The sequence below is a fragment of the Sus scrofa genome, chromosome 2, assembly GCF_054392235.1.
Source record: "Sus scrofa isolate SSC_HxYL_T2T_F1_AM1 chromosome 2, Sscrofa_HxYL_maternal_Yorkshire_Landrace_v2.0, whole genome shotgun sequence".
NCBI lineage: Eukaryota > Metazoa > Chordata > Mammalia > Artiodactyla > Suidae > Sus > Sus scrofa.
The window spans coordinates 97,707,852-97,732,836 of NC_139384.1; the positions used below are offsets into that span (position 1 = coordinate 97,707,852).

A 24,985-nucleotide genomic window follows, 5' to 3' on the forward strand; every position below is an offset into this window, starting at 1 on the left:
CCTAAAAAACTGCCTCTGCTCCAGATGCTGCAGAACTCCTCTAAAGCGCGGTCTACTTTTTTTTTTTTCTCAGTCCTTTCTCTTAAAAGTTACTTCAAAAAGGCTTATCCTCCCAATACTCCACCAAAACACACCTGTCAAGGTAGCCAGTGACTTCCATGTCACTAAATCTAGTGGTAAAATGCCAATCTTACCCTTACTCCATCTACACACAGCACTGACACTTGATCACTACCTCATTTTCTTCACGTGGCTTTCAGAGCACTTAAGGTTTTCCTTCTTGATGTCCTTTGCTGACTTCTCTCTTTTCCCTCCTAAAATTGAGGTGTACCAAGAGTTAGCCTTTACGTCTCTATCCATGGTCACTCAAATAGTTATTTCACCCAGTCTAAAAGCTTTAAATACCCTCTTTATGCGGATGACTGCCACATCTAAGTCTCTAGCACAAGATTGGATTCATACATTCCCCTGCTTAGTAGACACGGCTACCTGGATATCTTAGACATTGCAAATTCAACATGTTGAGTACTGAACTGAGCCCCCTCCTTGTAAACCTGCTCATTTTAAGTCGTTTTCATTTCTATCCTGTTACTTGCTTAGGCCAAAACCTTGGTGATATTTCACTATTTCCATTTCTTTACCCATCACACTTCTGTCAGGAAATCCCATTGGCTCTCCCTCACAAATCATACAGATCTGATGCCTTAGCCACCACCTCATGGCTTGAGTTGACATTATCCCTTGCCTGGATACCCGCAGTGGTGGTTTTCTGACTACTCTCTTCCTCCTTCCAGCTTTACTATTTTCAATTCAGTAGCCAGAGTGATCCCTTGAAAAAAAAAAAAAGTTGAGCAGTTCAGTCTCCTGCTTAGAACTCTTCACTAGCTTTTGTTTTTCTTCAGAGTAAAACCCAGCGCCCTTAAAGGGGTGTACAATCTGGTCCCTGATATCTCTCACTCTTATCTCCTCACTCTTTCCGTTGTGTGTTCTTTTCCAGCATCCTCGTCTTCTTAGGCCAGCCATTCTCCTAACTTTGCCTTGGTCATTCCTTCTGCCTGAAATAGTCTTCTTCCAGGTAGCTGCTGCGTTGACTTCTTCACTTTGGCTTCCTTAGCCACCTTGGCCAAGTTATTTCTACTCAACCTGTTCTCATGACTCCTTTACCCTGTTCAATTTTTGTTATTCCATAACATGTTACTGCCTTCTAAGATTCTCTGTAAAGTATTTATTGTAGGTGTTGTTGATCTTTTATTGCTAGACTATGAGTTCCCTACAAGGGTAGGGATGTTTACCTGTTTTGCTCCTTAATGTTTCCCAAGTGTCAGTAATGGTTTGTGGCACATAGTTGTTGATCAATGACTGTTTGATAAGCGTATGAATAAACATCTGGCCACACCTCTCTTCCATTATGTGGCTTTCTCTACGTGGAAACCCCCACTCTCGTATATCCCTCCTTTCTTTCTTCCTATTGCATACCACCCCCTCCAGTTATTCTCATCATTAAAAGTCTCATTTTATTTTATTTTATTTTTTGGCCAGGCCCAGAGCATACAGAAGTTCCTGGGTCAGGGATCCAACCCATGCCGCTGCTGTAACCAGAGCCACAGCAGTGTCAACACTGGATCCTTAACCCACTGAGCTGTGAGGGAGCTCCTAAGAGCTTTTTTAAAAAAGAGTTATCTATTCTGATGAAATTACTTCAATTTGTCCTGATTCTGACAGTAGTATGTTTAATTTTCACCACCCCGAATAACAAGGGAATCTGTGTTAGGCATAGCCACCGTCAGTTCTTGTCTGCTCAATCAGAGACTGATAAGGTCACTGGAAGCTGCAAAACGTTTTCCTATGTTTTCGTTTTACGTTTCTTTGGCAGGCCCTCTATTAGGTGAAAGAACACAACAGTGGTTTATAGAGCTGTAAACTTTGTTGCCTCCGAGGGGAGTTCTCAAATTTTAAGGGATATAAGGGTCACCCTGAGGAGCTTACTGAAAATGTAACCTTGTTAAAAATGCAAACCCCTTCTCTTCAGTTTCTGAGTTTTTGAACCTGTATATCCACAGTGAAGCTTAGAGTTTGCGTTTTCATTAAGCACCAGGGCTTTCTGATGCATGAAATCGATGAACACATTAAGAAACGTTGCTTTAGACCTGAGTATTCTTAGAAATGTTACTGGTTCACAGATAGACGAGAAAGAGTCAGAAATAGCAAGGAGAGATTTTCTTGAATAGCTGTTTCGAATATGGAAGAAAACCAAGACGGAGAACATATTTGATTTGATTCATTGTTTCATTCTTGTGGACCTCCTGTACCATGAAAGGATCTTATTTAATAATGAAACATCTTTGGAACTTGCACTGCTGAGAGCTCATCTGTGACAGAAAAATCCATCCACTATTATATTTCTATCATCGTTACAATGTTCTTAATTTCACTGAGTGAAAATACATCTTCCTATAACTTACAACCATTGGTCCTACTTGAGTTCTCCAGAGCCACACAAAATAGGCAAACATAGTAATGTAAATGGTGTTAAAATATAAAATAATAACTACATAAAGTATAAAAGAATTAGAACTTTTGGAGTTCCTGTCGTGGCGCAGTGGAAATGAATCTGACTAGGTACTTGCAGGTTTGATCCCTGGCCTTGCTCAGTGGGTTAAGGATCTGGCGTTGCTGTGAGCTGTGGGGTAGGTCATAGACACGGCTTGGATCTGGCATCTCTGTGGCTCTGAGGTAGGCTGGCAGCTGTAGCTCCGATGTGACCCCTAGCCTGAGAACCTCCATATGCTGCGGGTGTGGCCCTAAAAAAAAAAAAGAGAGAACTTTCATGTAGATTTTAAAAATACAATCTATGCCTAACTGGTGAAATTTCATCCACCATGGAAGAAGGATATACACCCTTGCTGTGGCCAGAGCTCTGCCCCTGAGGTCATTCTCCAATTCTCCTTCCTTGTCTAGATTTATTTTTTTCTCTGTCTCCATCTTTGTACCTTCTGCTCTTTTCTCAATTCTTGAGGCTTTTCCCAGGGGCTGTCACAGCAGTGATAGACACTGTTTCAGGATGGGCAGGAGGAGAAGAGCTCATCTTACTCTCGTATATCCAGCTGCACTAGTCCATTTTTCTACAGATGGGTTGACTTTCCTTCTGTATCTGCAATTTTGATGAGTGTAAATGAAGGAGATATACTCAGTGTCCAATGAGGTGGAAAGATACTACTTATTGCATCTCAAATATTCTTTCATGGTTCCTAGTTAGATTTGTTAACCACTGAGCCACGACGGGAACTCCCAACTCTTTTAATACTTATAAATAGGTATTTATTTGTTATTTCCCCTTGGTTCTCAGTAGCTAATCTCCCTGGATTTAGACGTCAACATTGGTAATTACTTTCTCTCATCAGTTTGGAGCCTTCTACTTGGGCTTCTAATGTTGCCGTTAAGAAAACAGCTCTTGTTCTTACTGGCATTCCTTTGTGTACATATTGTGCCTTGTTTTTTTCTTTCTTTCTTCTTCTTCTAGTTGTATTGAGATATAATTGACATATGGCACTGTATAAGTTTAAGATGTCCCGCATAATGGTTTGACTTACATGAAATGATTACCACAAAGTTTAGTGAATATGCATCATCTCATATAGATACAGAATGAAAGAAGTAGAAAATCAAGGTTTCCTTGTGATGAGAACTCTGAGGATTTTACTCTCTTTTGTATGTAATATGTAGAAGTATTAATTATACTTACCGTGTTGTGCAGAACATCCCTAATACTTATTTATCCTATAACTGGAAGTTTGTACCTTTCAGCTACCTTCATCCAATTCCCTCCCCATCCCCCAACCTCTGGTAATCACAACTCTGATCTCTTTTTCTATGAGTTTGTTTGCTTTTGGAGTATAATTGACTTACAGCAGTAATTGAGTTCCTGTTATATACAGCGTAGTGATTTGATATTAAATGATCATCACAATAAGTCTAGTTATCACCTGTCACGGTACAAAGGTATTACATAATTATTGACTCTACCCCCCAGACTGTACATTTCATACCCCTAGTTCATTTATTTTGTAACTCGAAGTTTGTGCCTCTTAATCTCCCTCACCTGTTTCTCTGTTCCCTCTATCCCCCTGCCCTCTGGCAGGAAGCCGTTTGTTCTCTGTATTTATGAGTCTGTTCCTATTTTGTTATGTTTGTTTTTTTCCTTTAGATTCCACATATAAGGAAACTCATGCACTATTTGTCTTTCATTGAGTTATTTCACTAGACGTGATACCCTCTAGGTCCATCCATGTTGTCACAAATGGCAAGATTTCATTCTTTTTTATGTAAGTAGTATTCCATTGTGTATATGCCACATCTTCTTCATCCATTCATTTCTTGATGGTTCTGGACCTTGCGGTGGACTGGGCTGTGTCCCAGGGCTACTGGCCTGCTGATGGGCAGGTCTGGATCCTGGCACTGATAAGCTAGAGGGAAGATTCCAAAATGGTGCTTACCAGCACCAGTTCCTCGTAGTAGAATGAGCTCCTCCAAATGGCTGCCACCAGCACCTGTATCCCCAGGTGAATCCCACTTGCCTGCTGCCTATGTGCGAGGCTCTCCAAGATTAGCAGGTGGGTCTACCCCAGGCTCCTTTCAGATGACTGCTTCTGCCTGGGGTCTCAGAGGAGGTGACAATTTGTGTGCACCCCTTGAGAGTGGAGTCTCTGTTTCCTGCCATTCCTCCTGCTCTCCCCAAATCAATGCCACTGGCCTTCGAAGTCAAATGTTTGTGGGGCTCGTCCTTCCAGTCAGGATCCCAAGTGGGGAGTCCGCTGTGGGGCTCAAACACCTCTCTCCTTGGGGAGAGCTTCTGTGGTTGTGATTATCCTCTCGTTTGTGGGTTGCCTACCCATGGGTGTGAGCCTTAACTATCCATCAGCTCCGCCCTTCCTACCGTCTTGGTGTGCTTCTTTCTTTATCGCTTAGTTGCAGGTCGTCTCTGCTAGTCTTCAGGTTGTTCCCGTCAACAGTCGCTTTGTCAGTAGTTGTAATTTTGGTGTGCTGATGGGAGGAGGTGAGCTCGTGGTCTTCGTCCTCCCCCATCTTGGTCACACCCCCTTTCTCTTGATGGTTTTAAGATCTCTTGTTCTTAGGGTTTGCTCTTTCACTATAGTGTGTCTTGGTCTTAAGTTTTTTAAAGTCTGGGTTGGATTTTTGGGATTCTTTTCTTTTTTCTTGTCTTGTCTTGTCTTTTTGCCTTTTCGAGGGCCGCTTCCCATAGCATATGGAGGTTCCCAGGCTAGGGGTCGAATCCGAGCTGTAGTCACGGGCCTACGGCAGAGCCACAGCAACGCAGGATCCAAGCCACATCTGCGACCTACACCACAGCTTGTGGCAATGCCAGATCCTTAACCCACTGAGCAAGGCCAGGGATTGAACCCGCAACCTCATGGTTCCTAGTCGGATTTGTTAACCACTGTGCCACCATGGGATCTCCTTTTTTTGTTGTTTTTTTGTTTTTTTTTTCTTTTTAGGGCTGCACCCATGGCACATGGAAGATCTCAGACTAGGGGTCTAATTGGAGCTACAACTGCCAAGCCTACACCACAGCCACAGCAATGCAGGATCCAACTCCTGTCTGTAACCTCACCACAGCTCATAGCAATGCCAGATCCTTAACCCACTGATTGAGGCCAGGAATTGAACCTGCATCCTCATGGATACTAGTCAGGTTCGTTACTGCTGAGCCATAATGGGAACTTCCTGGGTTGGATTTTGGAGTTTTGAGTCTGAAAATTAGTGTCCTCACATTCCCTTAGAACATTGACTTTCCCTTGTTCCTCTAGAGCTCAGTTATACCTTCTCAGTCTATCCTCATTTCTCTTAACCTCTCCCAATTGCCAGTTTTTTTTTTTTTGTCTTTCTGCTACATTCTGTGCAGTTTGTTTAGACCCATTTCTATTTCCTTAATTATCTCTCCATCTTTATGTAGTCTATTGTTTTACTTGTCTATTAACTTTATAATTCCAATTATTATAGTTTTCTTTTCTAGAAGTTCCATTTGTATCTTAAAAAGATATTTAGTCAATTCTTAAAGTCTCTTTTTGCTTAGTCATACTTTCATTAACTTCTTTTCTTTTTTTTTTGTCTTTTGTCTTTTTAGGGCCGCTCCCACGGCATATGGAGGTTCCCAGGCTAGGGATCTAATTGGACTCTTGCTGCCAGCCTACACCACAGCCACAGCAACACAGGATCGGAGTCGTGTCTGCGACATACACCATGGCTCACAGCAACACCGGATCCTTAACCCCTGAGCGAGGCCAGGGATCACACCAACAACCCCATGGTTCCTAATCGGATTCGTTTCCACTGTGCCAAAATGGGAACTCCACCATCTTTTATTTCTTGGTTAATAAGCATATCTGTTTTATATATTTTGTATCCAATAATTCCAATGTCTTTGGTCTTATTTTGTAGTTTATTTGTCTGTGGACCCTTGCTTATGGTGGTTTGCTTCCTTCTGTGTTTAAATCATGAGCCAAAATTACTTAGAACTTGAGTGGTGAAAATTCTTTGAAACCTGGTTTTAAAGTGTGTTCCTCTGCTTTTGCTAGGTACTTGAGGTCACTACAAATTAGGGATACTTTGAAATGAAAATTTCAACTTCGATGAATATTTTATCTATATCAATCAGAGTGAATTCTGGCCCCAAGCCTGCAAGGTTAGGAGTTCTCAGGGAAGATTTTTTTTTTCCTTTTGTATCCAGAGTCAAAAGCAAGATAGGCAAGTATTCATAGTTTCTTTCTGTGAAGCCACTTTTTTTTTTTTTAAATGATTTTTGTTTTTTCCATCATAGCTGGTTTACAGTGTTCTGTCTGAAGCTGCTTTTTTGCTTATCTACTGAGAATGTCACTTTTTAGGAAGTCCTGGCTTAATGCAGAAATGACAAACTGATTTTTGTCTTCTACCAGCTCCTAAGTTTTATCTCCAGCTTATTAAACCCCAGTGATTTTGTTAATGGCATGGCATCAGGGCTCTTCTTTGTTTGGATTTGCAGGTTTTCCTACTTTCTGGCCACCTGGGATTTCTCATCAGCTTAGTCATGTATTTTTAATATTATTTAAATGAAATTTGATTCAGCATTTTTAGGTACCATTAGCCGGGGTGCCTCTCCAGATGTGTAGTCTGCAGTGTTGCCATAAATGGGAGTGTTGAGCGGATTCTTTTAATTTTCTTTTTATTGATAGGTGCAGAAATGAAAAGTTGGAAGAGAATTTGGAGCCATCGTCAGAACAGGTCTTTAATAATTATGACAAGAACTGTGCTTGGCTTGAGAGAGCTAGCATCAACAAATTTGAAGAAACTAGCTATCAGGTTGCGATCAGTGGATTAGAGATTTGTGCTTCTCCAGCATCCCTCATGCTTGCTAGTCCACAGGCATCCCTTACCTTCAATATATCAAATACTAGCTGTAACCTAGCCTTCATTTTTATTTACTAATTCAGTGTACTTTTTCATTTCTTATTTAGAGCATTTAGAACGCGGTTTCAACTGGAGGAATGCTTGAGTAATTTTTTGTGTGCTTTTTCTGAAGTATGCTGTCAAACTGATTTTGTCAGGCATCTTATTTGGTCACTGTTTTGTTATTGCTACTTTTTTTTTCTTCCGTTTTTGGCCACACCCACGGCATATGGTAGTTCCTGAGTCAAGGATTGAATCCGAGCTGCATCTGTGACCTACACCATAGCTGTGGCAATGCCAGATCATTAACCCGCTGCACCGGGCTGAAAGATCATTCGGCAACACCAGAGACAAGATGGATCATTAACCCACTGCTCCACAGCAGGCACTCCTGTTGCTGCTACTTATTAAGCTGAGAGAGTGATACTTTAGGACCATGATTTTCTAGTTGGAGAAGAGTTAAGATTGACCAACTTCAGTTTTTCTTCCTGGTAATATGAAATGTTAGAGTAGGGGAACAGGTAGTTGGAATAGAGAATTTATCATTCTTTTGGGAATAAATATTATAGTGGAGATAAAAAATACAAGAAAATGATTTCCTGTCATGGCTCAGTGGAAAGGAATCTGACTAGTATCCATGAAGATGGAGGTTCAGTCCCTGACCTCGCTCGGTGGGATAGGATCCGATGTTGCCATGAGCTATGGTGTAGACCGAAGATGCAGCATGGGTCTTCTGTGGCTGTGGCTGAGGTGTAGGCCAGCAGCTGTAGGTACGATTAGACCCCTAGTCTGGGAACTTCCATATGTCATGGATGCGGCCCTAGAAATACAGAAGAGAAAAGAAAAAGCTTTTAATCCAACTATTCAGAAATAATATCAATGTTAACTTACTGATATCTTTTAAAATTAAAAATGGGGATTATACTGTATATACAGTTTTGTTTTATAACTTACAATTGGTACAAACTTTCCCCATTTCATTATTCTTTTAAAACTTTTAAATAGCTGGATAATATAGGGGATCTCCTATGGATGGATCATAATTTATCAATTTATCCATATTTTGTCTTTTGTTAGACATTTAGGGTATTTCTTTTTTGCTTTTGTAAATAATGCTGTGGGGAGCATCTTGGCATGCACACATTTGTGCATATCTTGGATTATTTCTATACTATATTTTTTAAGAGTAGGGTTGTAGGGTATAAATACTTCAGTGACTCTTACGCATAATGTCAAATTGCACTCCAGGATTATTGTATGAACTAGTTTATATTCCCAGTTGCTGTGTGTCAGAAGTATCCATTTTACCAGGCCTTTTCCAAAATGTGGTAGTAGTCTTATGGTAATGATCATTTTAAAAAAATAGGTGAAATTTGCATTTCTTTGATTACTCATGAGGTTAACATTTTGAATGTTTATTTTCCTTTTGTATTTCTTTTAGAAGCAGGCTGTTACGGGTTTCTTAAAATGAATTTTTCTCATATAACGTGGTCCTCTATTTCTTATTGATTTGTACATAATGAAATCTATTAACTGTCTATATGTTGCTTGTTACTTAGATTTTCCTTTTAATCTTGGTTATAAAATGCTTTATATCATCAGAGTTCTCAATTTTTATGTAGTCAGATATGTTCCCTTTTCATTATGATTTCTCCTCTTTTACCCCATGGCTGTTTTCCTCAAGATGAGGTAGTCATCTGTATTCTATGTGCTATGCTATTTCTAGTATCTTTATACTAGTTGCATTTTTTTTCTTTTTACATTGGACTTTAATCCATTTGGAATTCTGACAAGATACAGTTTTCTGATTTTTTTTTTCCCCAAACGTTTAAATAATTGTCCCAGCACTATTTATTGATAATCTTTTTTTTTTGCCCACTGTTGTAAGCGACTACCTTGGTCATATGCTTTAATTTTTATATACACCATCATTGTATGTATACTGTAATTACAGAGCTTGGTATTTCAGACTTCATATTATCCTGTGTCATGGCTGTGGAATGATATGTTACTTTTTGTATTTTTTGATTACTAGTGATGTTGAACCATTAGTTCATATTTTTATTAGCCATTCCTGTCTTCTCTTCTTTGTATTGCTTGTTCATATGTTTTTCCCATTTTTCTGTTAGTAGTTTGTATTGTTGTGAATTTGTAACAGTTATTCCTGTATTCTGAGTAGCATTTTTTTGTTGTATCTGTTATAACCATTCTGTGATATGACTTTTCACTTTATTATTAAATTTAAGTGTAGTTGAGTTTGTCTTAAATTTATGGTTTATGTGCTTGCTAATCTTATTTTTAATGATATTTACTGATCATTTACTGTTTCAGGCACTGTTGTAGGCACTTGGGATACATTATAGATAGGATACACAAAGGTTTCTGCATTTGATTTTTGAGAAGCTCTTATGTACCAAGTTCATAAAAATATTCATGTATATTTTTTCTAAAAGTGTTTAAAGTCATGAATCCACCTGCGATTTATTTTTGTATGTGATGTCAAGTAGGAAATCTAGTTTAATTGTTGCATCTGGTTAACCAGTTATCCTAGCATGATTTATTTATATCAAAGCATAGTTGATTTATAATGTGTTAATTCCTTCTGTAAGCAGTGATTCAGTTTCTCACACACACACACACACACACAGACACTCTGTTTTTAAATTTTTTTCCATTATGGTTTATCTCAGGATGTTGAATATAGTTTCTTATGCTATATAGGAGGATCTTGTTCTTTATCCATTCTGTATATAATAGTTTGCATCTACTAACCCTAAATTCCCAGTCCATTCTTCCCCTCTCCCCTCTCCCCTCCTCCCTCTCCCTTGGCAACCACAAGTCTGTTTTCTGAGGAACCTCCATACTATTCTCCATAGTGGCTGCACCGACTTACATTCCCATCAGTAGTGAAGGAGGGTTCTCTTTTCTCCATACTCTCTCCAGCATTTGTTATTGACAGACTTTTTTTTTTTTTTTTTAATCTTTTTCTAGGGCTGCACCCATGGCATATGGAGGTTCCCAGGCTATGGGTCTAATTGGAGCTATAGCTGCTGGCCTACACCACAGTTCACAGCAACACTGGATCCTTAACCCACTGAGTGAGGCCAGGGATCAAACCCCCAACCTCATGGTTCCTAGTCGGATTCGTTAACCACTGAGCCATGATGGGAACTCCTATTTACGAACTTACTAATGATGGCCATTCTGACTAATGTGAGGTGGTATCTCATTGTAGTTTTGACATGCATTTCTCTAATAATTAGCAATGTTGAGCATCTTTTCATGTGCCTGTTGGCCATTTTTTGTGTCTTCTTCAGAGAAATATCTAGTTAGGTCTTTTGCCCATTTTTCTTTTCTTTTCTTTTTTTTTTTTTTTTTTTTTTTTTTTGCATTTTAGGGCCACACCTGTGGCACATGGAGGTTCCCAGGCTAGGGGTCCAATCAGAGCTACATCTTCGGGCCTATGCCACAGCCACAGCAACACTGAATCTGAACCATGTCTGTGACCTACACCACAACTCATGTCTTTTGACCATTTTTCAATTGGGTTGTTTGTTGTTTGTTGTTGAGTTGTATGAGCTGTTTGCGTATTTTGGAAATTAAGCCCTTGTAGGTCACGTCATTTGCAAATATTTTCTCCCATTCTGTAGGTTGTCTTTTGTTTTGTTTCTGGTTTCCTTTACTGCTAGCACCGTTTGTTGACTAATACATTATTTCACTGTTTTGTGGTTTGACCTCTGTTGGGTATCAAGTTTTCGGGAGTTTGTTTCTCTCTACTCTTTCTTGGTATATTTCTATATCTTTGGCATATGTACCATACTCTTTATTACTGTTTTAAGTCTTGATATTGTAGGTCTGCCTATGTTATTCTCCTTTAAAATTGAGTTATTCTTATATCGTGGCATTTCCATGTAAGTTTTAGAATCAGCTGTACTCCATTTATATCTTTAGTTGTGTCTGGCTTCCTTTTTGGGGATGTTCTTTGCTGTGTCAGGGTAAAATCAAGCTGCATAGGTAGTGTTTTCTGACTTTAATAGTTTTTCTGATCTTTGAACTTCCCTTTGTACCTGCTTGCTGTGTGTTTTCTCTTTTTCTTTTCTTTCTTTTTTGTATTTTTCTCATGGCCATTTTAAAGAATACTTAAATTTTTTTTAGGGTCTCACTGACAGCATATGGAGGTTTCCAGGCTAGGGGTTGAATCAGAGCTGCAGCTGCCCACCTTCACCACAGCCACAGCAACACAGGATCCGAGCCGTATCAGTGACCTACATCACTCCTCATGGCAATGCCTTTAACCCCCTGAGCGAGGCCAGGGATCGAACCCACATCCTCATGGATACTAGCTGGATTCTTAACCTGCTGAGCCACAACAGGAATTCCCAAGATATTTTTACTTTAATAAAAGTAGCGTAACAGGGGGAGAAGGCAAATAATAGAGAAGCATATAAAGCAAAAGGTGCAAGTCCCTTTGATAGCAATTTGCCGAGACCTTCCACATATTTTTCTGGACATGTATACATGTGTGTGTTTATTAAAAAAAAAGTTGGCCATACGCATACTGTTCTGTAGTTGGCTTTATTTTAATTAGATTTAAAAAGGCATTCTTCGATAGCATTCATGCCTTCTAATGACTGTACTGTATGTATCTACATCTAATGACTGTACTGTATGTATCTACATTAATTTAGTCAGTTCTCCTTTGATGGACTTATAGATAGCTACCTACTTTTGAACTTGAAGCTACTTTTAAATAGTATTGATCTTCCCTGGCAAAGGAGAGATTGTGTGGTTGATTTTCCATCTCCCTAATGCCTTCCCTCTTATTCTTTTCTAGGAGTGTTAGCAGGGTTATGCCAAGAGCTCTTCTCCTGTTTACTTTTTAAGGGCACTGGCACATAGCTTTGTTAGGTGAGAAGAGTTGACAGTAAACCTAGTTGGTGGTTAAACCTTGGTGTAAAGTCTTCAGTTTGGTGCTATCTAGCTTTTGCTAAAAAGAAATACTTAAGGTTTTTTTTTGTTTTTAATATATAGTGTTCTGGAGGAGCATGCTCATGGTGCACTCTTAGATAGAGCAGCAATATCGAAGAGTTAAGAAATGGGTGAGTTTGAGAAAAGGAAAATGAAGAGCTTGAGCAGCTCCTTGCCAGATGCTTGATCTATGAGATTAGGGGAGCATGTGAGGCAGTTCTTAGCATTTTGGGTTTTATTGGTGTTACACTTTTTGAAAGAAGTTGAAGTTGGATTTCTATGTTCTGAAATTTGTCTTTTTCTTAATCTTTCTAGCCTCCCCCAGGCAATGTGAAAATGCCTAATGTACCCAGTACACAACCAGCAATAATGAAACCAACAGAAGAACATCCAGCTTATACACAGATTGCAAAGGTTAGTTGATATTACATGTGTAAATTCATATTGGAAATTCCAATATTGATTACATTTGCTTTGAGAGAAAAAGAATTCTTTGTATTAGTGAGTTCCTCATTTATTTCTTAACTCACTTTTGAGTCTGGGTTAGGCACCCTCTCAATCCTTTAATACTCCTATCTCTTGTCACCTTATAATTATTTGCTTTATTTCAGTACTAGAAGTTATTGAATTCATATATCATCTTGGTGTACAATTTGTGTAGTGAAATTTTTATTGCTTTTGGTCTCACTTTTTAATGCACAATTCCATTAAAATAACAGTGGTAGATTAGTAGATACCATTGGAAGAGAGTTCTGATGGTTAAGCAAAGCACAGTGGTAGGAAGTAGAAGGTGGCAAAATACCAGGGAAAAAAGAGATGAATAGGATGCCTGGTATTACATAAAGGCAGGTGGAGTTACAAACCAGAATTTCTTAACCATATCCTCCTTTCATTTCATTACCTTATAAAATATATTCTATAATATTCTTGCACTGAGAACCTTATGTACCATTTAATCCAATCCATAAGAGCCGGTTCAGTTGCCCTCTTCTCCATTAGTCTGTTTTCCTCAACTGGTCTTTTTGTCCTTGTCCCTTACTCTCATTTAGGCACGAAAGTCACCTTAACTTCATTTTCCCAAATACTTTAGGATTTTGAGTGCTCTGACTGAGTTTTTTCTAATCCCAATGGGCCCAACATTTCCACTGAGGAGTTTCATAACCAGAAGGCCAAAATGGGCCAAATATTTCCAAAATATTTTCTGCAACTATAGTCTTTAGTGAATTCCTATATTGTGGAAGAGCATTTGCATTAGGCTTCTAGCAGAATAGAGAAGTAGGATTAAAGTGGAAGTATGAATGTTACTCTATTTTATACTTCTGACAACCTACTCACTTATTTTCTGTTTGTTTGTTTGTTCAGGAACATGCCTTGGCCCAAGCTGAACTTCTTAAGCGCCAGGAAGAACTAGAAAGAAAAGCAGCAGAATTAGATCGTCGAGAACGAGAAATGCAAAACCTCAGTCAACATGGTAGTATCCAGCGAAGTTTGCAATAAAAATAACTTCTAAATGCTTTAAGTCATTTGTTTTGGGGATAAAACTCTGCCCTTTTATTCTAGCAAGGAGTCCAGTCTTGGCAGTTTTCTTATTTCATAGCTCTCTGGTCTTGTTTGTTTGATAGATAAAAACAGTGTTAGCCTCTTTACACGTGAATGGAAATGTGATTTTGGTTTGTTGTAAGGTCAGGAGCCTTTGATTCTGCACTTGGGCCTTCACTTGGATCTTTTGTTTGTTTGTTTGTTGGCTGCACCCACAGCATGTGGAAGTTCTTGGGCCAGGGATCGAACTCGTGCCATATTTGCAACCTACACCACAACTGTGGCAACACTGAATCCTTAACTCGCTGTGCCACACAGGAACTTCCTCAATGGGGTCTTTTGAAGCTTTATGAGCACATGGGAGCACAACTTAAGTTTGATTGAGTTTAATGTAACCTCTAGTTTATTCAGACCAGTTAAAATTAATCTATTCCTTCTTCTCAAAAGTATATCCTTATGTTAAACCGTGTTAAAAAATACACCCGTGATGACTCTAGGAAGCCTAGGGTATTTTGATGATGCCAGAGAAATAAGTAGGTGGTGAATTGAATATTTGCTATGAAATCTAATCAGGCTGTGATAGGCAAAGGTCATTTCAAGGGAGTATCTTAGCTAGCAAGTCTCTGGATAGGAAGGAGTTAAGAGAGCTAGAGAGGTCCTTGTTAGTATGTCTGGCCAGTGATGACAAGGTTAGGACATGACAATATATTGAACTATTTCTTATTTATCTTAGAGTGTGTAAGTCTAGGCCCTTGTGAGAACACATTTATCCTGGGCCTTTTTTTTTTTTTGCTTGCAACATCAGAGACAGCATTGGTGAAAGGAGAAACTAAAGGCTTAATTGAAATCAGCGTTTCTGAAATGCATGTAACAAAAATATGTCCTGTTCCCTTAGCTTTGACTAATACAAATTACTTCTATGAGATGTTTTAGTAAATGAAGTAGTAATGAAGTGTTAGAAACAAGGAGACGTGCAGTATGTTACACATTTAAGTACTTTTCACCTGTTAACTCATTTCATCCCCAGTACGGTTCTGGGAAGGGTGGTGAGTTGTAGAAACAAAGTCTTCAGGGTTCTGAGTAGTTGCCCAAGGCCTCAGCCAGTAAGTGTCTAGTTGCTTCTGGTTTTAGAGTCTTTGTTCTTTACTACTATTCTCTGCTTCTCAAGAAGTATGAGACTCACATGGGAAGTGCATGAACTATATGACATTTGAGAAGAAGGTTGAAACAGTGGAAACATGTTGGGAAGAATCAGCAATAGATGGTCCTTTTTTCCCCCACTATGAAAAACTTCCTGGTCTTTGAAACAGTATGTAAAATGTAACTTTGAAAGTAAGGGATATAATATCTAAAACGAGAAAATGGCCTTTTGGTGCTGATTTTTACCCTCTATTTTTAATGTTTTAACTTGTTTAAATTTTGATTTTTATTCCCCCACTACTCCCCAACCCCTATTTTTCAGTCTTATTTCTTCCAATAGATATGTTTTCTTTCCTTACCGTTTGAATTTGTTTTTTCTCTAGGTTTCTGAAGGTGCTGTAATTCCTCAGCTTCTTTTTCATGGCTGTTTCATGTTTTCGCAGAGTTTGATGCTTTTCTCACATGTGTCTTTTGAACATTATTTTTTCTAGATGTGGAGATTTCCACATTTGATTCTTTGGTATTGACTCTCTTGTGTTTCTTGATGGAGTTAACAAGATTCAGAAGCTTGTCTTTTCTTTCCACATGGGTTAGGACTTATATTTCAAGGTTGGAGACCCTGAGAAGGAAAGTGTTGAGATTTAAAAACTGCACGGCCTTCATATGAGAGCCAGACTCTTGGGACTCTTGAAGTAAATCTCTTTTTAGGGCAGAGGCACAGGGTATGCCCTGTGCTCTGTTTGCTTTTCTTGTTTCAAATTACATAAGTGGTATGACACTGGAAAATTATTTTTCCATCTAATGAGTTCTAAATTGATTTTTTGGGAAAAAATTTTAAAATAAAAAGCTTGATTTTCAGAGTTGTAGGACTGTAGAGTTACAATGTTTTATATATATATATATATATATTTTTTTTTTTTGATTTGCACTTCTCTAACAATTTTAGCGATGTTGAACATCTTTTCATGTGTTTTTTGGCCATCCGTATGTGATAACAGTGTTATATATATATGTATTTTTTGATAGTTTGAAAATTTGTACTTTAGCCTCTGTTCTGCCACTTTCTGGGTATATATTGACAGGTTTGTCCATATTTTCAGGACTCTAATTAATCTTTTTTTTAAATTACTCAATGAATTTTATTACATTTATGGTTGTACAGTGATCATCACAACCCAGTTTTATAGCATTCCATCCCAAACCCACAGCATATCCCCTGCACCCCCTAACCTGTCTTATTTGGAAAGCATAAGTTTTGCAAAGTCTGTGAGTCAGTATCTTTTCTGCAAGGAAGTTCATTGTGTCCTTTTTTTAGATTCCACATGTAAGTGATAGCATTTGGTGTTGGTGTCTCATTGTCTGACTGACTTGACTTAGAATGATAATTCCTAGGTCCATCCATGTTGCTGCAAATGGTGTTATTTCATTCCGTTTGATGGCTGAGTAATATTCCATTGTGTATATGTACCACATCTTCTTGATCCACCCCTCTGCTAATGGACATTTCAGTTGTTTCCATGTCTTGGCTATTGTATAGAGTGCTGCAGTGAACATTGGAGTACATGTATCTTTTCAAGTCATGGTTTTTTCTGGATAGATGCCCTGGAGTGGGATTGCTGGATCATATGGTAATTCTATTTTTAGTTTTCTGAGGAATCTCCATATTGTTTTTCACAGTGGTTGCACCAATTTACATTCCCACCAACAGTGTAATAGGGTTCCCTTTTTCTCCACACCCTCTCCAGCATTTATTGTTGGTAGATTTTTTGTTGATGGCCATTCTGGCTGGTGTAAGGTGGTACCTCATAGTGGTTTTGATTTGCACTTCTCTAACTATTTAGCAATGTTGAACATCTTTTCATGTGTTTTTTGGCCATCCGTATGTGATAACAGTGTTATATTTTGGAAACACCTATTAAAAGAATAGAAAATATTCTTTATTATGAAACAAATAATTATATGCAGAAAGAATAGCACATATTTGTCTTTCTCTAAATAATTTCCTTTTTCTTTGTTTGCAGGCAGAAAAAATAACTGGCCACCTCTTCCTGGCAATTTTCCTGTGGGACCTTGTTTCTATCAGGATTTTTCTGTAGACATTCCTGTAGAATTTCAAAAGACAGTGAAGATTATGTACTATTTATGGATGTGTGAGTATAGAATAAATTATGTATTTGTTTGACAGAGTTTATATTTTATTGTCAAAATCCACTTTTTAAAAAACTCCTCATATATTAAGGATAGTGTCATGAATTGGTCTTTTCCTATAGAACTTTCAATTTTGAGGGAAATGTTTAGGTACTTCAAAATCATACGCTGTGTGACAATCTAAGTTCTTAGCTGAGGAAGACCTATATACTGAGAACTAGCATGCTTTTGAGGAAAGGACTTACTTGTCATATTGTAGAATTTTTCAGTGACCCGTTTTTTTCCTGAAAAAATGTTATCTAGGCAATACTGGCTTTGAAAAAATTATTCATATTCATACTATTTTTCTATAAATGCATTATAACTATTCTTTTGAAAGGGCATAAAATATTGAATATATAAACTGATTTTTCTTAGAGCTTCAAGCACAAATTACTTTGCATTTTTAAATTGTAATTAAAATTTTTACCATTGAGAGTCCCTGATTAATATAGCGTATTCCATTTAATAGAATGTTAGGACATACATTTTAGGCCGTGATGCTTACATTTCTTTGAATATAATTATAACACTTGGAATATTAAAACTAAATGTCAGGCTGTTACCAGTTTTTTGCCTTTTTTTTTTTTGCTATTTAGTGCTGCCCTTGGAGCATATGGAAGTTCCTAGGCTAGGGGTCACGGAGGAACTGCAGCTGTAGGCCTACACCACAGCCACAGCCACAGCAACGTGGGATCCTAGCCTCATCTGTCATCTATACCACAGCTCATCGTAATGATGGATCCTTAACCCACTGAGCGAGGCCAGGGATCAAACCCATATCCTCATGGATATAGTCGGGTTTGTTACTGTTGAGCCACAACAGGAACTCCACCAGTTTTTTGTATGTATGCAGAATTCCCACGTACCCTGTTTCATTTTTATCCCAACAGCAGTCTCAGCCCTGTTTAACATCATTGTGTCCATAGGGGAGGTAGCTGTCATGACCTCTCATCTGCACAGCTGCTTAGTTAATGGACTCTTTGTAGGGTACCGTTTTACCGAAGGAGATTTGTGTACTCCTTTTTTTTTGGTGGCCTAACCCACTGCACATGGAGGTTCCCAGGTGAGGGGGTGAATTGGAGCTGTAGCCACTGGCCCATGCCAGAGCTACAGCAATGCAAGATGCGAGCCGCATCAGCTCATGGCAACGCCAGATCCTTAACCCACTGAGCGAGTCCAGGAATAGAACCTTTGTCCTCATGGATGCTAGTCAGCTTCATTTTCCACTGAGCCAAGACAGGAACTCCTTGTGTGTTCTTTTAACAGGTAGAAATTGGCGAAGCATTTTAAATGGAGGTTCTTTGACTTTAGTGAAAAACATTTTTGATGCAGATGGTAATTGGAAGAAACTTCTATAAGGAATTCAGTAAATAGAGATTGAATGGGGAGGATGATTAATTTTAACTGACGGGTTAACATCACCAAATGCTGATTATTTCAAAATAGGTCTGTTTTGTCATAGAAATATATAACCTTCTGAGGGTCTTAGAAGTAATATAGTTGATTTTCGTTTTTCCTAATCCTGTTCAGTTGTCAGATCTGTCAGCTGTATTCAAAGAGGGCTCAGGATTCCATCCAGTTAAGGTTCTGATTTGAAGAAGCATTACCTGGAACAAAGTAAGGTGTAGTGCTCCGCAATGTCTCTAAATTTCAGAGAATTTTCATAAATTATTTTCAAAAAGTGTCGACTTGTTGGCAATTTTGGAGTGGACTGATGTTTTCACACTGTAATAATTATAATAGAAGATAGCATTCATTGAGGATTTACTTTGTGCCAGGTACTGTGCTAATCACTTTATATACATTATATTATTAAATCTTAACAACACTGTGAACCAAGTACTATATTATTTAGTTTTATAATTTGGGAAACTAAAGCTTAGAGAATTTGAAATAACTTATCCAAGATTACATAGTAAGTAGAGTTGGAGTTGGGTAGCCTGACTCTACATCCCAGAGTCCAGATTTCCATGTTATACTACCTACACATTACTAAAATAAATTTTAGTAATTTAGTAATTTACATTTTAAACTCAATTATTATAAAGGTATGCTTTCAAATGTACCTTACTCGAAGCAGATAAATTTACTCTATAAAGGAACTGAAGGAATTAGAAATACCACTATGAAATAAATCTTAATCTCTTTGAGTGTACTCTTGAATTTAAAGAAGAAAGAAAAAAAAATAAAAAGAAACCAGCTGCATTAAAGACCATTTAGTGAAGAATATACTGTTACAAAGTTGTTCATTTTAGGTGTCTGTATTGTAATGCAGAACTTAGCAAGAGGAGTATTCTAGTGATAGTTGCAAATTTAGGTCCACTAATAGCAAATTTGAGTGCTTAATAAAGCAAATTGAAATTTTATATGAAGGAGGGTCATTCAGTTTGGAAATCGTTTTATTTAAAGTTTTCCTTAATGTTATACCTACACTTAACAGTCATCCAAGTGAGAGTTCCCATCATGGCTCAGCGGAATCAAATCTGACTAGCATCCATGAGGACACAGGTTGGATCCCTGGCCTTGCTCAGTGGGTTAACACTCTGGCGTTGGCATGACCTGTGGTGTGGGTTGCAGACATGGCTGTTGTGTAGGCCAGTGGCTACATCTCCGATTCAACCCCTAGCCTGGGAATCTCCATATGCCATGAGTGTGGCCCTAAAAAGATAAAAAAAAAAAAAAAAAAAAAAAAAAAAAAGAAGAATCAACCAAGTGATTGAAATTAGACACATAGAATCATGCATATCATTTTCTATGTGTATTTTGATCTCTGTATAAGTGGGCTGATTGTTTAGCAGGTAGGCCTAGAAGTTTTACTCTTCATTGAGGTAGCAGTATAATAACAAGTAAATGAGTTATTGATAATGGTTGTTGGTTATTATGAAAACATGTAGAAAAAACTTTAATAGATTATACAAAATTTAATTTGTGTTCTTATTTATACCTGGAAGAGTTTTTGTGGACTTTACACATAGCCATTTATTCTGTCTTTTTTCCTTAAGTGGATTAGGATATAAACCTTTAAAATTTACTTCTCTGGGAGTTCCCATTGTGCCTCAGTGGTAATGAATCTGACTAGTATCCATGAGGATGCAGGTTTGATCTCTGACCTTGCTCAGTGGGTTAAGGATCCTGTGTTGGCATGAGCTGTGGCGTAGGTTGAAAATGTGGCTTGAATCTGGCGTTGCTGTGGTTGTGCCCTAGGCCAGCAGCTACAGCTCCAATTCTCCCCCTAGCCTGGGAACGTCCATATGCCGTGGACGTTCAGCTAAAAAAAAAAAAAAGCCAAAAAAGAAAATATAAAATTTACTTCTCTGAAGGTTGAAATTTGAGTTAGAATGTTCTGAACCTGTAAAGCATTTTTTAGGCAATTGAATGCCATTTAATATTGCAGAATAATGTCTCACAATATCTTGAATTCTGTTTTTACCAGCGCTGCTTTTATTTTGCGGCAAAGGATTTTGAGTAAATTTGTTAGTAACCAGCTTCCCGAAATCCTAATGGGACTAAGAAAGAGTCTTAACTGTGCAGTAGAATGGGATGGAATTTTAAACGTGGAAGAGCTCCAGCATTTCTCTAGTTGAAAAATTGAATTGCACAGAGCTTGGTTAGCTCAGTGTTATATCACTGTAACCCAGGTGTGAGCAGTCTGCCTCTGGGGCTCTTTCTCCTTCCCTAGAGTTTGTGTGTTTATCTAGTTGTTAGATGAGAGCAAACTTGGAGGCATCCTAGAATATGTTTTTATCCTGTTTCATTAATTATAAATTTTGATTAATCCCTTAGAGATTAAAAGCTTTTTTTAATATGTGCTGATTTTGTAAATTTAGATTCACTAGATTTTCCATTTGATAGTTTTTAATTAAAGTAGTAGTTTGTTGGTATATTTTAATTGATAATTTATATTAAACTTTATTTAAACTTCAAATTTCTTGTAATAAATTCAGCCTTATAAGTTATTACTTATAATGGGTAAATAGTGTTCTTTAGGATTGTAGTATACTTAGATGTTACTCAGATCTTTTGGTTTTGGTCTGTCAGGGAAAGTAATTCCTAACAACCGTAGGAGGAGTTTGCCAAGATCGATTTGTTTTAACCAAAAGAAAGGTCTGCCACAGCAGTTACAATGCTTTATAGTGTACTTCTTTTTTTTTTTTCCTTCAAATAAGTTTAATCCTCTACCAAAGCACTGTTTTTATACCAGGACTTTGATAGCTCTGTGAAGATGAATTAATAATCCTCATAGATTGACTATGTAGTCACTAGAAATTTTTGTATTAGTATTTTCAGTCCCATGATTCTAATTAATTTTATTGCTTAAAATGTTACAATGAGATTGCACAGGGCCTTTGTCCAGTTTTCTCTTGTGTAGTCTGCTCTGGGAGGAGTCTGCGGCCCCATTCTATTAAAACATAGTTCTGAGCGTAGGATCTTTTTCCTCTCAAGTCCTGGTTCTTTTCCTGGCAGCCACTACTTTCCTACGTGGGCCTTGGATCAAGAGCCACATCATATGTTTCCTTCTCAGGGAAGGAGCCCTTAAGGTTGTGCTTCTCTAGTTTAGCTGTGTTATTGCCGTTTAGGAGAGGGCCAAAAGAATTTTTGCCAAATAGTACATGTGTTAGGACCCCTCTTCCTATGAATAATACTCTGTTTTGAAATCAATTTTGAAATCAAATGTAAGAAACAGCAGTGTTTAAATACTAAATGGAAACATGGGGTAGAGTACGTTTGCTCTTAGGAAGTATTTTTTCATTTATAATTTTTGTTGAATGAACACATACATTGAATGTAAACATTTCTTTTCTATTTTGTTTTTTGATCCCACAGTCCATGCTGTAACACTGTTTCTAAATATCTTCGGATGCTTGGCTTGGTTTTGTGTTGATCCTTCAAGAGGGGTTGATTTTGGATTGAGTATCCTGTGGTTCTTGCTTTTTACTCCTTGTTCATTTGTCTGTTGGTACAGACCACTTTACGGAGCTTTCAGGTAAAATGTGTGTACTGTAAAATATGCTCTTTCAAACCTGTGAAGTAGAAAATTTGTAGTATACCTTAAAGGGACTATTGACATATTTTCATTAAAAAAATGTCTAGTATACCTTCAGTAAAGTCCATATATAACACCTCTGTGTATTAAGTCCGTTATAGTATGCTTGTGTTAATAAGACTTTGTAACCAATAATATCCAATTCTTTTCTCCCTCTTGAGAAAAAGATGAACCATGAAAATGAATGAGGGAAAAATAAGACTTCTTAGGTCTTAATATTTGTAAAAGATTCCATTTCATATGATACAGTTGACTTGAAAGAGAATTTTTTTCTTTATTACCCCTTTCAAAAAAAAAAAAAATCAAAAGTAATGCTTACAGCCTAATTGTTAAATGAACCCAGGTAACCTAGGTTTGGTAAATATCTGTGTGATATTTAAAGTGAGTCACTTTTTACGTAGCAACTTGGTTATCATTTTCTGCGTAAATTCATGTTTGGCTTTTCAAAAGGCAGCAACGTTGAAAAACTATCTAGACTATAAGATTTAGTATACTACTTTGCATGGTATATTTTAAGTTAGGATTAACATTTCCTGAATGCATACTTTGTGGGTTAGTACTAGGTGTGTGGGGTATTCCTAGATGTTCTTTACCTTAAGTTTGGCAACAGCAGGATAATAAAATAAGTTTCTTCGTTTTGGAATTTCTCAGACTATTTTAAAAGAGTCTTTTGTGATATGACCGTGAAACCATTGTTTGTGCAAGTGTGTGTTGTACCTTGTTGGACTGTTGCTTTAGGAAATAAATGTTGGGGAATGCTGATTTAGATGGTAGCCCTGTATGAGTCCATATATTCAATTGTTTATCAACCTATTGTGATAGCAACTTATTTATGATGTATTAGGGAAATTAGTGGGCCACAGTCAATGGTTGAACTTTTCTCCCCCAATTGCAACAAAAAGTTTCTTTGATTATATAGAGTATGTGTCATTCCCCATCCCCCCCATGCCAGCCAAATGGAATGAGGAACATGGGTTTTAAAGGTACTGAATAGAAAAAGAGAAGGAAGGAAAATGGAGAAGATGAGGAAATTTGGAGAAAAAAAGGTATCCTTTGGCAGGAAACTAAATTGGTTAGAAATGGAATGAAGGTGGAGAAAATAGATGGGAGGAGGGAAAGGGAGGAAAGAGCCTTTGGGTCTGTTGGAATAAATGGGAGACTGGTTGTGAGGGAATGGGGAGAGGCACCCCTGTAGATGTAGATTGGAAAATTAAAAAAAAGGACCTGTATACTGCCTGCTTGAACAGGAGGAGAGTTACTTTGGCTCTTTTCCTTATTGTCTAAGTCTAGCTCACAAAGTTTTTTTTTAATGTTTAGTGTTTTGGCTTGTGGCCTTTGCTTGCCTACCAGCGTCATGTTACCAGTGTGTCTGTGACAGTGCTTATGGGTGGGAATGGGAGTGTCTTTGAGACTTTAAAAGTGACAGGTTTTGCCGTTTATTACTTGAAGTCATTTGGTTTCTTTTACTCTCTCTCTCTCTCTTTTTTTTTTTTTTTTGCTGTGCCCATGGCATGCAAAAGTTTGCTGGCCAGGCATCAAACTCATGCCACAGCAGTGACCAGAGCCACCGCAGTGACAATGCTGGATCCGTAATCTGCTCTGCCCCAAGGGAACTCCTTTATTCCTTTTCTTTACTAGTTAAAAAAACAAAAACAAAAAAAAAAAAAAACAACTTTGTGGAACATTTTTACTTTCGGTATTATTAATTCCTGGGCTAATTCTTAACTGCGTGTCAGCCCTTCACAGTGTATCACAAATATGTTCATTATCTGGGTTTCACTGTTTGGAGCAGAACTGAGAGGAATAATTTTTTATGGGGAAAGTTGAAAGTATTTTAAATCATTAATACACCGTCTCAGTGTATAACTTTGGGATTTGTATCATCCAAATTGCCAAGCCTTTCTGGATCTAAGTCTCTTCTAAAGTATCTAGTAAAGTTTGTTAAACATTTATTGATGACAGATTTCTCCCTTTAATATCTTAAACCAGATACATTGAATTATGATTATATTAAATACAGAGTTTTAAATAGACTGTGTTCACATAAGTGCTTTATTAGGTATGAGTTTTGACAGAGTTTACTGCCTTTTGAGAAAGGGCAGAGTCAGAGGATATGCAAGTGTTTCACATTCTGTTTCAAGACTGATGACTAAGAAACGAAACAGAAGCATCTGCGCATATTACATAAGCCAGTAGAAAGTGGGTAACTAAAATCTTTTAGGCCAGATTCACATGTTTGTCCAAAGAAGTTGTTATTGAAAGCATTTAGTTTTTGTTAATCAGGCTCTAGAGTGACACTAAAGTGCTTTTTAAAAGTTTTTCAAGTTTTACTCTCCTCTGGCTAATGATATATTTGCCTCTGTTGTCATAAAATTATTTAAATATCTACTGTGAATCGTATTTCTTCCAGTTTCCCTACAAGTGAAGAAAAGAATAGTAAGCAATAAGAAAACCATGGCAGGAATCGATTTTAGAGTAAACTAGTCATTGCAAACATACAGGTTAGAGGGGATGTTAGTTTTGAGAATGTGATCAGATTTTTTTTTTTTTTAAGTTGCCCAGTAAATTGTGGGGTTTCTTCTTTGTAAATGAGTTATAATTCTAAGTTTCTAGAGTGGCTGTTAGCTTGTGGTGGAGTGCTAAAAATAACTAGAAGACATTTTA

At 37.7% G+C, this 24,985-nt stretch overlaps 1 protein-coding gene across 1 annotated transcript in view; it reads left to right on the plus strand.

The window, feature by feature from the left end:
• The window catches only part of SCAMP1 (secretory carrier membrane protein 1), a 102,671-nt gene that overhangs the window by 31,064 nt on the left and 46,622 nt on the right, over positions 1-24,985 (plus strand). Inside the window, 4 exon segments of the mRNA NM_214245.1 lie at positions 12,724-12,822; positions 13,771-13,879; positions 17,109-17,237; positions 22,102-22,261. Of these exon segments, the coding sequence (NP_999410.1) occupies positions 12,724-12,822; positions 13,771-13,879; positions 17,109-17,237; positions 22,102-22,261 (497 nt within the window).